Raw genomic sequence first — 14,296 nt, forward strand, 5'->3', positions numbered from 1 at the left:
CTTGTTTGCATTAGTTCCTAAATCATGGATCCATTTTGATCTTATATTAGTATGTGGTGTTATGTGTGGGTCCATGGCTAGTTTCTGTCATACTAATTTCCAGTTTTCCCAGCAGTTTTTGTCAAGTAATGAATTCTTATCCAAAGTTGGGATCTTTGGGTTTGTCAAACACTAGATAGCTCTTTTTATTCACTATCTTGTCCTGTGAGCCTAACCTATTCCACTGATCAACTAGTCTATTTCTTAGCCAATAACAAATGGTTTTGGTGACTGCTGCTTTATAATATAGTTCTAGATCAGGTACAGCTAGGCCACCTTCATTTTTTTTTCATTAATTCCCTTGAAATTCCCGGCCTTTTGTTCTTCCATATGAATTATGTCGGTACTTTTTCTAGGTCATTAAAATAGTTTCTTGGGAGTCTAATTGGTATTGCACTATTAGTTTAGGGAGTATTGTCAACTTAATTATATTTGCTCAGCCTATCCAAAAACACTTAATGTCTTTCCAATTATTTAAATCTGACTTTATTTTTGTGGCAAGAGTATTGTAATTTTGCTCATACAATTCCTGACTTTCCTTTGGTAGATATATTGCCAAATATTTTATACTATGGACCGTTATTTGGAATGTAATTTCTCTTTGTATCTCTTGCTGTTGGATTGTGTTGGTAATGTATAAAACTGCTGAGGATTTATGTGGATTTATTTTGTATCCTGCAACTTTGCTAAAGTTATGAATTATTTCTAATAGCTTTTTAGCAGTCTTTGGGGTTTTCTAAGTATACCATCATATCATCTGCAAAAAGTGATAGTTTGATTTCCCCATTAAAAAGGTATAATTTTTTAAAAATCTGGAAAAGCAGGAAAGGGCTAGTTATAATGGCCTTTCAGAGGCAAGAAAAGGGATTTTTATTTGATCTTGGAGATGATAGGGTGCCAATACTCCTAGAAGAGGATGAGTAATGACATGGTAACATTTATGCTTGAGGAAAATCACTTTGGCTTCTTTGAAGAATGGATTAGTGTGTGGAAGGTCTTTATTCAGAGAAAGAAAGAGAAAGGCAAGTGCAATAATATAAGCAAGATGCAAAGAATGCCTGCATTGTACTGATGATTGTTATTAGACAGAAATGCACGTTATGAGAGATGCTCAAAAAGCAGAAAATTTGTCATTACCAAAAAGAGAAGATAAGGCTGTTATTAAGGTTGCAGTCCTAGGTGAATCGGAGGGAGGTGCTGTCACTGATTATAGAGACATTCAGAAGAGAAGAGGGCTTAGGGAGAAAAGATAATTCTGTTAAGGCCAAGATGCATATGGCACATCCCATTTGAGATGTCCAAAAAACCTTACTGACGTATGGAAGGGGCTCAAGAGAAAGACTACCACTGAGTATATATCACTGTGGAAACCATTCCTCCACAAGGGTATTAAAGGAACTCATGAGGAGCTGATGAGATAACCAAGAGAAACAGTACCATTTCCAAGGGTGTAAGCTCCTTGACAGCTCAGGCCAGGTCATATTTTTCTCTTATCTGCCCTAAAGTTTCACAAAGTATTCTGCATATAACAGGGCACTAGGACATTTGCAGAGGAATTTGAATATGCAGATATTTATAGCATATCAGAAACAGAAACTACCTTCCTAACTTTATTATACATTACTCCCCTTCTTGCAGTCTACAATCCAGTCAAAGTGTCCTTCTTTTACTTCTACACAGGACAACACAAAACTCTTCTTTCCCAAAGCCACATCTTTGTGAAGCGTGTCTTCTCAGCCTGGAGTGCACTGTTGCTTTTCTAACCTCCCCCTCCATTAGAATTTCTTGTTTCTTTTGAAATTCTTTTGAAATTCTGTTTCCCTACCTTCTTCTACATGAAGTTGCTGCTACTCCTTTCCTTTGAAAACCAGGCCCTGCTTCCTGCTCCAGATTTCTGTGACTTTATTGTGTTTACATTTGTATTTACATCCTATATTCTTGTATGGATTGTAAAATTCCCCGTGGCACTTTATTTTTGTCTTTGAGCCTCAGTGCCCACAACAGTGCTTGGTGCACACAAGATACTTGTTAAATATATGTTGATTAGGGGCAATCTGTGCTTCAAAAATAACATGATGAAATAAGGGTGGAAACCTATTGGAAAGTATTCCAAACAGGAAGATGGATTATACCACATTAAGTTAAAGGGATTCATTGTAGGGCTCATTACATTATTTTAAAGAATTTTCATTTTTCATTTCTTAACCTCAAATTTTCTGTCACAATGTTTCATTGTAAGTGTAATGCTTTCAAACCTTGATTTAAACTTATGCCATCCATACCTGCTTCTATAGAGTTTTCTATCACATTCTGCTTTTCGATTCTTTAACTGGTATTTAGTTTCCATTCTCTCTGACAATTCTTCCCGTAGTCCAATAATCATCTTTTCTAAAAGCTTAACTTTTCTTCTGACTTGGGTCCATTTTGAATTTTTAAATTCTACTGCTGGTTCATATATAGGAAGTACTTTCTTTTTTTCCCAAATGTAATCTGAATCTGTATAGAGAAAAACACAAGTAAAGAAACATATTAGGATTTTAAAATCTGTGGGGCAGTAGGAGAATATTTAGAATGCAGATTCTTTGGCACTGATAAAACAGTCTCCACATATGTATCCTAAGATTATATCAAAATATCATTTTGTCAATAAATTTAAACTGAATTTAAAGTAACCTCCTTTGGGTTATTGTAGACAGCTAAACAGAATCTCTTAGGTTACACATTATTTTATTTAAAAAAAAACACTATTTGAAACCTCAGGATTCCTCTTTATATAAGAAAATATGTGGGAAAATTAAACTTCCTGATGTATACTGTGAATGGCAACAATAAGATGAATAAAATACATTATATAATTAAATTGTAATTTATGATTATGAATTAAAATATGCTAAATTACTTTTAAAATATCATAAATGTGTTTTACCTCAAATAGTTACATGTAAACACTGCTTGTCCTTTAGAAGTTTATAATATAAATCATTCATATACAGTAAAATCCTTCCCTCATTTATTCCTTAGCCAGAGTTCTGGTAACTTTAACCAACATTTAACTGAAACACCAGAAGAAAATTTTTTAAAAATTTAGACCAAATCCAGAATTAGAAAAATGGGTCATATCAAGTTCCAGATTTAACAGACTTGTTTATTGGGTTTTCCATGGCAACATTCAATTCTTCATATGATTCACTGTTCAACAGAACTAAAACAGCAAGGATGTAGGGGAGAACAATGTTGTTCTGGGCTCTGCTTGTAATGTGTACCGAAGTTGACATTGACAGTAGGGGAAATCTAATATGCAATATTTTTTGTCATTTTAAAAATTAATTTTATAATTATAACTTTTTTACAGTACATATGCATAGGTAATTTTTTACAACATTATCCCTTGTACTCCCTTCTGTTCCAAATTTTTCCCCTCCTTCCCTCCACCCCCTCCCCTAGATGGCAGGCATTCCAATACATATTAAATATGTTATAGTATATCCTAGGTACAACATATATATATATATATATATATATATATATATATATATATGTTCAGAACTGAATTTTGTTGTTATTGTTGCAAAGGAAGAATTGGATTCGGAAGGTAAAATAATCTGGGGAGAAAAAGAAAAAAAAAATGCTAATAGTTTACAATCATTTCCCAGTGTTCCTTTTCTGTGTGTAGCTGATTCTGTCCATCACTGATCAATTGGAATTGGATTAGCTATTTTCGCTGTTGAAGATATCCACTTCCATGAGATGCAAGATTTAAAGCAAAAGAAGAAACCATCACAGACAAGCTAGAGAACTTGGTGCGATTCACAGTTAATAGGTAGATAAGGCAGAATTTGTACTTAAATATTCATGATAACATGTCTAGTGCAATATCCTGTATGACATGCTGATAGAAGAATTATAAAAACTAGGCAGAAAATCTGTAACATTCTTACGACTTTTGGTCACGTAGAGAAAGATTCTACTATTTTACCCATTGTTTCCATGAACGAGATCACTTTAATCACCTAATGTCAATTTCTTCAATGCTTTTCTATTATCAACAAGGTAAAATTCATATACTGTATGCTGGCATTCAGTATGTATAATAAACATTAAATAATATAGCACATATAGGTTTCAAAATAATTTCTCTGAAATTATCCTGTGAAGTTAGTCTTTTACAGATTAAGAAAATGAAGCTCCAATATTAAGTGATTTGTTTATACACACAAAACTAATCGTCCTACATTCCTAATACCTATCTTTTCATATTTACTTCTTTTTGCTATATACTGTCTTGTAAAACTGGATTTTCAGTGTTATTTTCGTTTCTCCTTGCTCACAGTTTCCATGTTTGAGATTTTCATTCCAGTTCTCCTGGACTCCCACGACCTAATGAATTCATATTCATTTTTAAAACCTTCAGAAAGTTGTTTTTATTCTTGCTAGCTGACATTCTTTCCCACTTTATACCTCACATATAATTATGACTATACTTTTTATTTACTTGTTAGTATATATTATTTGTTTATTTTTCCCATTAGAGTTATTTATGTAAGCTCTTTCTGCCTAGTACATTGCACACTCTCTGAGGACAAGGATTTTGTTTTTCTAAAATTTGTGTATTTGGCACACAGTAGGTACATAATTCTTTTGGCACTGAAACACATAATAACTCCTCTATGAGAACTTCTGTAGCTGAAAAATCATCACCCTGAAGCCAAAATGATCCTTTTTAGCTTGGCAAAATCTGCCAGACATTACACATTAGACGCCAATGCCAGAGCCTCCCAGAGAACACAAAGTTACCTCTACTCTACTATGGGTCAGTGGAATAGAACTCGTGTTATCTTCTTGGATATAAGTGCAGACTTAGTTTCTGTTTAACACCGGTATTCCATTAGAAAATTTAAAACAATTCTTACCCTTGGTATAAATTGAGGGAGGTAAATTAGAATTCACTGTATCTGTTTCAAGTGATTCAGTGATGTCATCAAGAGTATCTGCAGACATCTCTCCTTTATCCTATAGAAGACATAAAGTTAAGGTAATAAGTTTATGTAAAATTATTGTAAAACAAACTTGAAAACGATAGCAATGGCTAACATTTCTATAGTTTTTCTATATGTCTATAGCTTTTCACAGCAGCTATCCTCACAAAAATTTCTTGAGAAAAGCACTACCCATAATTATTTTACAAATGAGTAAACAGGCTATAATAGAGGTCAGGTGATTTGTCCATAATTATATAGTTACTGAAGAGCCCAGGAACAGATTCAAATTCAGGTGATCTTGATTATTCACTAAGCCACATCTCTACCTAGAAGCTGATTTAGCAATCTCATGAGGAGTTACACAAATTAGTCACGATATCTGCAACATGCTATAATTGCATTTGCTATTGCTAGTCTCTCCTAATTCCCAGGCTGTCAGAGAAATCTCTGGTAAACATTAATATCAAGCTTAGCTCTTCCTGAAGCCTTCAGAAATCCTCTGTCTGCTATCTCACATGGATGCAGTGGAGGTACAACAGAGCACCCGGGAGTTTATTCAGGCAAGCTTAAGAACTTTACTCACATGGTTTACATCCTACTCTAAGACTTCCTGCACTCTCTTAGCTCCTTCTGCTTGGCAGAGCTCCAGTTGAAAAGGGTTGGGTTCCTCCCCCATTGAGCCTATATCAGATCCCTGAGGTCATAGGCACAGCCAGTCAGAGATGGAGAAACTTCCCATTCCTGATGCAATTTTAGAGTGTTCAGGGTTCCCGCAGAGGCGGGACATGCCACCCAGGAAGGTAGTCCCTATGTAGCCATAGCCATTCATGTCAGGGCATCTCCAGGCCATAGGCCTGGGTTATATCCTAACTGTGCTTGCCTGGCCTCTCTTATGGACCCTTCCAGATATCTCTTACAGATAGCAAATAATCTTCATTTTATCTATGGGGGAAATGAAAGAAAAGCCAGAAATATAATTAGTTTTCTGGCATTCACAATGGACACGTTCACTTGAAGATTGTTTCCAAACATATCCTTTTTATGATTAAATATTCCTGTGCTTCAAAATGCAGAAGAGGGATCCTATTTGTTCATTGAAAATAGTATCATTTTCTAAATTAAGATCTATTTTAGCAGTTTTTACAATACCTTATTATTTTCATTGAATGTTCTCTTGGCATGCCTAAAAGACAAATAATTTACTTTACTATAAATATAAATAAAAGTGTGTCATTGTAATTATTTGATTTTCAATACATTTTTATTTCAAAATCATATGATTTTTCATGTTTCTATTTAATCTTATAGCCATAATTTTTAATAAATGCCTATTTTTGCCTCTTGAAAAGTATTTTTGATGTGCTTTGTAAATTTTTTTTAAAAAATGTTTATATTTTAATTGCTCAAAATCTACTTTTTCACCCTTCTATCGGAACCCTTTACAACTGGGAATAACAAATAATCCATTACAAATATTCATAGTAAAACGACAAATTTTTGCATTGTCTGTGTCCCCCCAAAAAGAAATCTGTCTCCTTCTATACTTTGAATCCCTTAGCTATCTAGGTGAGTAGCACGTTTCATCATTTGTCATCTGAAATTATGGTGGCTCATTATGGTGGCAAGAGTGATGAGTTCCTAATTATTTCAAAATTGTCTTTACCATATTGTTGTCATTATAATATTATTCCATCATATTTCTATACCTCTATTGTTCCTTCTGTCAAAAAGTTTTTAAAAGAAATAAAAAAATTCTGAATTAACATCTGAATGTTTTATTAAAATTTATTATTAAATTTATTAAATTAATTTATTTAAATTGATTTAAAAATTAATAACTAGTTGAGAATACTCTCAAAATAAAGGTGAGTCAGAAAATCTTAACTTGCAATAGAATACTAATGAATTATTTAGTCAATTGTTTGTCCCAAACTGCTTGTCATCAAGATTCTAAAAGGACAAGAATATGAGCAGAAAACTATGACTGTCAGTATAAAATGATTCTTCCAAAAATACTATGCCTAGTACCTTGTACTCTATTCTAAGTTTTATAAAATATTAAGCATGGTAATCAATATAATCATATTTTGGTCATTCAAATTATATGTACCTTGGCTTCTTTTTATTATATTGAAATATAGAGGTCAGATATTAATCTCATTCACCGTTTTGTTTTTCCCAGAGCCTAGCATAAGGCTCTTCACATTTTATGTAACTAATGCTTTTTAAACAAGTTATACCAGGATATTAGTGGACACCTTGTGGAATAAAGCATGTGGAAACTACTCAGAAAACCATGATATTCCCCTCTAGAGAAAGTACTCCTGCTGATAACACTATCCACAAATTCTCTTTAATACTCGAGTATGAAGCTTAAATGTGATTATATAAAATTATAAACTTTAAAGACACAAATGCTGTGAAAAAATGACTGGCTCTTTCTAGATGTTTAAAAAATAACAAGATATGTCCTACAAATTAGAGGGAGAAAACTAAGTTCGAAAGAAGTAAATTATGGTTAAAGTGTAGATGAAGAAAATGGCTTCTCTCTCTTTCCAGTGATTTTAATCAACTGTTGCATTAACAATAATGTAAGTTGAATAGAGTATATACCCAGCCATATCCCCCATCATTGTCCCTATATCTACTGTTAAGTCCAGATAGGGAAGGCTATTGTAATAAAAGCAATAAAAGCAGAATACTCATGCACAAGAAACATAATATATTCATTGGATGAATAATGACAGTTCATGTTTCTATAGCACAAGAAATTTCCTTACAACAATCCCTATTTTACAAATGTGTGTGTGATATGTCCTAGAGTCTACCGCTAACATTGGCCTTGTGGTGCAGTGGAAAGTGAATTGAATCTGGAGTTCAAACCCCAACTCTTCCTCTTTTTCACTGGTATGACTGAGACTAAACCGCTTAGGAGCCTGGACTACATGACCCCTGCACTGCCTTCCAGTTCTCAATCCATGCTAGAACATTAGGAGACTGAAGACTTGAGCCTTAATCTTCTCACTACAAGACTGGGATTATTACTAATGCTTGGGTATGTATGGTGAAGATATACTTTTCATAGACCCATGTCAATTCTGCTGTGCCCTGTCACCACAATGAGTCAATTAAAGTGTATTATCACTGGGGCAGGTTCATAATAACTGAGAAAAGGAGAATTTCAACCACCAAACAGTGGCAAGTAATGTAGCATGAGCATATTAAGGGAAGTCTGGGCCCTCTAGCTTTGCCAGGAATAATTAGCTTTCCTGTCATTCCTTCAGTGCATGTCCCATACCAAAAGAATACTTAGAAAGAACATTCAACTGGCAGAACAAAGGACATCAGGACAACAGTCTTCTACAATGAGAAAAAGCACACATTGCTAATATTTTTCTATGAGTTTGTCCAGTACTAGTTTACCTTAATGCATAAGGATTTATTTGTCTTATTTAAGGTGCTCTCATCACGACTATGGAGTAGGATACCAGATGAAGAATTGCAGGGAAAAAACAAAAAAAAAAAAAACAAAAACAAGAAGCAAAAACCAACCATAAGTTGATCTTTAAATAATTCTTTATTGAAAACTTCTAAGAAAACAGTGGGAGACATATTTTTTTCTATTTTAAAATATGTGACATTTTACTTCCAGACTAAGTTTCCTTAACTAAGATGCTGATCTTATCATTCCCTAGAACAGAAACTTTTAATGGTCCCCTTCTTTAGTAGTGCATTAAATTGCACTGTGTACCTGTGAAGCTTCTTCATCTTCAGGCGTACAGTCTTAATCCAACAAAGTTTCTCACACTCCTCAAAATACAAGGCCCATTCTAGTCAGATATGTGCTTCTCTAGTCTAGGAATATGTGCTTCTTACCCAACCTTTTCTTCACCTACAATGGTTCCCATTTCCTGCCTATATTTGGGCTAAGAAAACTTCAGCCGCATAAAAGCAGATCCTTGCGATTACACAATTTGTGTGCAAAATATCAGGGAGTTATCAAAGCAGGCTTGATATGTGCCAACAATACCAAAAGAAAGTCTTAATGTGATTGTAGGTGGAATTCTAAGTATTCATAGAATCCAGGAGGAGGGAAGTGATTCTTTCCATATACTATGCCCTGATCAGAACCTGTTTGAGGAAGATATTCATTCCTGGGTGATATACTTTAGAAAAGACAATTAGCACTGAGAATATTTCCAGAGGAGAAATCAGGATGGTGAAAAAAATGGCAACTGATGATGTTTGCTGCAGATGTTTTACCATAAGTAAGAGAAGAGGAAGAACTGGCATGATGAGAAGTAGTATTTGTGATCAAATGTACAATAAAACATAATGTTTAATTGACCCTCTAAAAGCTAGGACTAGGCACAGATAAACAAATTTGGGATCAACACATGAAAAACAAAGAACACAAAAAGCAACCAACTTCCAAACAACTAAGACTTATTTAAAAAAGGAATGGGCTGCCTAAAGAATTAATGCATTCCTCTGTGTGTGTGTATGTGTGTGTGTGTGTGTGTGTGTGTTTGTGTGTGAAAGAGAGACACAGAGACAGAGAGATAGAGAGATTGTGCATTCTAGTTAAAACAGTGAGCAACTAACAATCACAATGGTAGGAAGATTATTCTTTGATTCAACTCGAATGACTTCACAAACTTACCTATTCCTCTGTACATGTAACTTTTAGTAACTTCATTTTCCCACTCTGATAAGGTATCAAAGAAGGAATTTAGTGTGGAAAAGCACATTTTGTAATCATTTTTGACATCAATTTATTCCAGCATCTTATTCACAAATTTCACAGAACTTAAATAGAATGTTCACTTGAAACTTACCCTCTTTTGCTTCCCTTTCCAGCAAACTTCTCCAAAGAATACTAATTTCTCTGGTACTTTACCATTATTTTCTCTCTCCAACTGCTAAACATATACCCCAATGAGTTAGTTTTACTCACTGTCAAGAAAAGTTTTAAAAACCAAAATATTCACAGCAACAACTTTTTGTAGTAGCAGATAACTGCAAATAAAGTAGCTGAGGCATCCTTGACTGAAGAATGGCAAAAAAAAAAAATTAGGCTTTCTTGATGTAATAGAACATCATTTCTATGGTGAGAAATAACAATTACATAAGAGGAAGAGAATATTTAGATGAATTAATGCAAAATGAAGTAAGGACAACCAGGACAACAATATAAATTATAACTGCGATAATATAATTATTAAGGACAATAAAATACCCACAACTGAATACTGTGAAATTATAATGTCCAGGTTTGAGATGAGAGGGTGCCACTTCCTATTTATATGTCAAGTGGAGCATTATCAATGTGGAACACTGCATGCAATACTGAGGTAGGGATGAAGAATGTTTCAGTAGATGGCTGAGGAGTGAGATCTTGGGAAAAGAGGCTTATATAAAAGTAAAAGATGACAATTTTTAGAAAAGGAAACTTTCTCTCAATTGTCCATGGCTTTACTGTTTCTCACTAATATGTCTAATATGGTTATGTCCCACTAATCAAAGAACAGTAAATATGTTTCTGTCTGCATGCAACTGAAGTCACAATATGTAAGTACTGCCATTGAGGTAGGGAATGATGCCTTTTTCAGTGACTCTTAAAGAGAATTATAAATTTTTGTCTTCCTGAATTTATGTTTATTTAATTAATTAATTAATTAATTTATTTATTTTTAGTCTTGAAATTAATTGAGCTAGTTAAAGTTATTTTTAAATCTATTAAATTAGTTTTCAAGTTAATACAAGTAAATCTGGGCTTTTAAAAAAACATTCTCTACTTTCTAACTGTCAATCCAGAGCACTTCCACATTCCAACTCTCATCAGTTGGAATTTTAGAGGTGGTCTAGTAAATACAGTCTCCAACATGAATTGTGAACCCTCTTTACCATATTCCTGTGTCTCATCTATCACCTTATGGTCCCCTAAGACTTTTCTAGATGGGGCAGCAGGTAGAAGTTATCTACCTTTTGCTCTTCCTCAGCCTGTCCAGAAGGCATATGAGCACTAGAAGGACTTATACAACAAGGACTATGTGAGTACTTCTCTTTACATTTCTGTCAATTCCTCTTTTTTATTCTGCCATCCTGAAAGGACAATACCTTTTCTCTCCTCAGGCTTATCTTACATGGTAGTGGGTGGGTGACTGGATCTTTTTAATGATTTGCATGTCTGCAATTAAAAGTGTGAACCCTTTCTTAAGAATCTAGGTTCTCTGCCTTGGTATCCCCAATGCTTGGCCCATGATAACATTTAAAAATTAATTCATTCTTGAATATTTCTTCTGATGGGAAACTTCCTAATGAGTAAGAGAACACATTTAATTTTTGGAGTAGCTGTAAGATTATTTTCATGTCTCATTCGTACTTATTATTTATACCTCTTCAAAGTTTCCAAACTGAATTGCTTTGCTCCTTGCCACCTGCATATTACATTCTATGCTATTTTTTGGATCTCATCAAAGCCTACCTACCTTCTTTCAATAAACACTAATGTAACAAAAACAATAATAATAATAATAATAATAATAATAATAATAATAACAATATAGTATAAATATACTTACAGCCATAGAATAATATGCATTCATGTGACCTTAATTTCTTTCTTGGCAAAAAACAAGTGGATGCAGAGTGAATCTGAATCTAGATTTGTAGAGCAAACTGAATATACCATAAATGATAATATTTAATAATAATTCTCCAGTTAATATGTGTTGACAAACTTACCCCTTTAAAACATGGTACACAGGTGTTACATTTTCCTTAGAAGAGATGCTCATTTTTTGGTCTTTCTTCCCCAGGAATTTTATTTTCCTCATCTTTACCATTTTGATAGCTCTCCATAGAAAACTGTTTATTAATTTTGCCAGTTGTTGTTCTTTCACTTAACTTATATCACCATCTGTTCTCTCCAATATTTCCATTTTCTTTTCCCCTTCCATCTAAAAGGAAAGCTTAGTATCATTCTTACTTTATTGTTGTGTGTCTTTGTGTGTAAATGCATATATGTGTGTGTGCACACGTGTGTGCATGTGTAAATATGCACACTTTTATACATATATACTTATATGCTTACTTACGTACAAGTACTAGTACAAGGAGCTACCTGAAGAGAAAATTTCCCCTACCAATGTTATCAAAATCTAGAAGACAAGTATTGTCTACATATGTCAGAGATGGGACTTGAACTAGTTCCCTATCAAATATGCCACATTACCTTTAATTTTTCAATTTTATTTTGAAATACATATTATCCTCTATATTATCTTCACTTTTTATTTTGGTCATGGTTTTATAAATTTTGTTGGAAAGTAGAAACATGGACTCCTATTTCAAAATGACAGCTCAATTACAATCTCATTTTGTTTTCTCATTCTACTTTCAAGATCTCTCAGCTCTCTCCTTTCAAAAGGAGACAGGATTGAAATACAATATCTGATTTATGCTTGCCCTTTTCCACCATGTTCTCATGTTCTCACAATGAAAATATAGATCAAGTTTATTTCCAAACCCATGATGGCTGTTTCCCACTCAATTTCTCATTTCTTATTTCTTACTATCAAGTTCAAAAAGTAAACCAATAAAACAAAGCAAAAAAAAAAAAAACAAAAAAAAACTTGATTAACAGCATAGGAAATCGATTAAAGTGAGATTTAGATATTGTGACTGCTATATTAAGGAAAATTGATGCTATTCCCTGTGTATTTCCAGAAGCACCATCTTTCAGAAAAGAAAAAAAAATAGGAAAAAATAATATTAGTGTAATGCTATCATTTTGTAGATTTGTACATTAAGTAATCCAATTGACCATTTTGCAAAGTCATTTATATTTCCTGAGCTTCTATTGCCTTGTCCACAATTATTTGTCCACACCCTTTTATAGGAATAGTAATGAAGATCACATGAGATTGCTTTGTAATTTGAGAGTCATTCAAATACTATTCTCATTATTTTTGGACAGGACCTATGAATTCATCAGTATGAGTAACTACAAGTGAGGAAATTCCCTCCATAAATTCAGATCACCCTCTGCTCCAAGTCTCAGTTGCCTGGTAAGGTCGATGGATTTGCCCAGGCTAACATAACTACAAGAAGCACTTAAATCTAACTCTAACTGAATGTGTTTGGGTTTGTATACACTGTGTTATATGTTCAGCTATTATTGTGAAAATATAATGAAAAGACGGACATGTGAAGGTATAGATAAGCCAAGAGACCTTGGCCAGGCAATCTAACATCCCTGAGCCTAACCTTTCCTCATTGATAAGATAATGGTGTTTGATTCAATGACTGCCAATGCTCCTTCTCAAAAATAAAATTCAATGAATTAACAGTGCTAGTACAATAGCATCTAAAGCCAGCCAATTATGCAAATATCTATAGTGAATAAAAATATATTTTGAAAAACTAAATACAAAAAGAGGAGCATTGAACTTGAAAGTAGAAGATCAAAGTTTAAAACTCAATCCTATAATTTATAACTAGTGGGATAAATAGAGAAATAGTATATTAATGCCCTATGAAAACTGATTTTAGATGATTAGCATAATTGTGTTTCATTTTCTTTTGAAATGCAAAAATGTAATGACTTTAGTAAAATCAATAAAGATGAAGTATCAGATTACCATAAAAGTATTATTTGTATCAGGTACCTTTGTTAGAAATTTCCCAAATTTAGCTTATGTTTTCAGTATTTTAAGAAAATAAAAAATGCCCATAGAAAGGAAAAGTCTTTAAAATATCCAATATTACAAGGATTTGCAAAAAAGAGAATCTGAGTTCATTATGTTCCTTTTAGGTCTGTATCCTAATTGTCTTTAGGCTTGTCCTTGTTCTTTTGGTTACCTAGTCTAATATTCCAATTTGTATGTCTGATTTAGACAGTTTCTTGTTTACATGGCAAATACTTTGAAAATTGATGGAGCAATTTAGATAATCAAAATAAAAAGTATAAAAAAGACTTTCTGGATATTTTCCTTAATTCAGTTTTCAATACATGTTGTACAAATACCAAGCATTTGAAGTGAAAAATCAGTTTCACAGGATGAATGTAGAGTGACAGAAGGTGAATCTACCTGTTTTTGTGGTGATATTTTTCCTTTCTCCAAAGTCAGGGATTTTGTTTGCATTATTTCCAACTCAATTGTCAATCTTTGTGTATGTTGGTTTAATTCTGCATCCAGGTAGTTTTTAGACATTTTGTCCCTATATGGAAGGAAGTGTTTCAAACATCTTGGCTCATCTATAGAGTTACTGTC

The 14,296-nt window shown here is 33.3% G+C and overlaps 2 protein-coding genes across 9 annotated transcripts in view; both read right to left on the minus strand.

The window, feature by feature from the left end:
* Positions 1 to 6,777, minus strand: part of LOC141544640 (ankyrin repeat domain-containing protein 26-like) — a 64,210-nt gene extending 57,433 nt beyond the window's left edge. For 4 of the 8 annotated variants that reach the window (XR_012482723.1, XR_012482724.1, XM_074271038.1 and 1 more), the window contains exons 1-3: positions 6,168 to 6,775; positions 4,950 to 5,049; positions 2,322 to 2,535 (exon numbers count right to left, since the gene is read on the minus strand). Coding sequence is in view for 6 of the 8 variants with exons in the window: in XM_074271038.1 (XP_074127139.1) it covers positions 2,322 to 2,535; positions 4,950 to 5,037 (302 nt within the window). In the remaining 2 variants the exon portion in view is untranslated. Of the gene's footprint in view, positions 1 to 2,321; positions 2,536 to 2,965; positions 3,147 to 4,949; positions 5,050 to 6,167 lie in introns of those variants that run through there. The other 4 variants (XM_074271037.1, XM_074271034.1, XM_074271036.1 and 1 more) reach the window with 4 other exon arrangements.
* Positions 6,778 to 11,923: 5,146 nt separating this feature from the next.
* The window catches only part of LOC141543989 (uncharacterized), a 66,223-nt gene continuing 63,850 nt past the window's right edge, over positions 11,924 to 14,296 (minus strand). Inside the window, exon 14 of the mRNA XM_074269637.1 lies at positions 11,924 to 11,980. Coding sequence (XP_074125738.1) covers positions 11,924 to 11,980 — 57 coding nt within the window. The remainder of the gene's footprint in view (positions 11,981 to 14,296) is intronic.

Source organism: Sminthopsis crassicaudata, chromosome 5 (assembly GCF_048593235.1).
Source record: "Sminthopsis crassicaudata isolate SCR6 chromosome 5, ASM4859323v1, whole genome shotgun sequence".
Taxonomy (NCBI): Eukaryota; Metazoa; Chordata; class Mammalia; order Dasyuromorphia; family Dasyuridae; genus Sminthopsis; species Sminthopsis crassicaudata.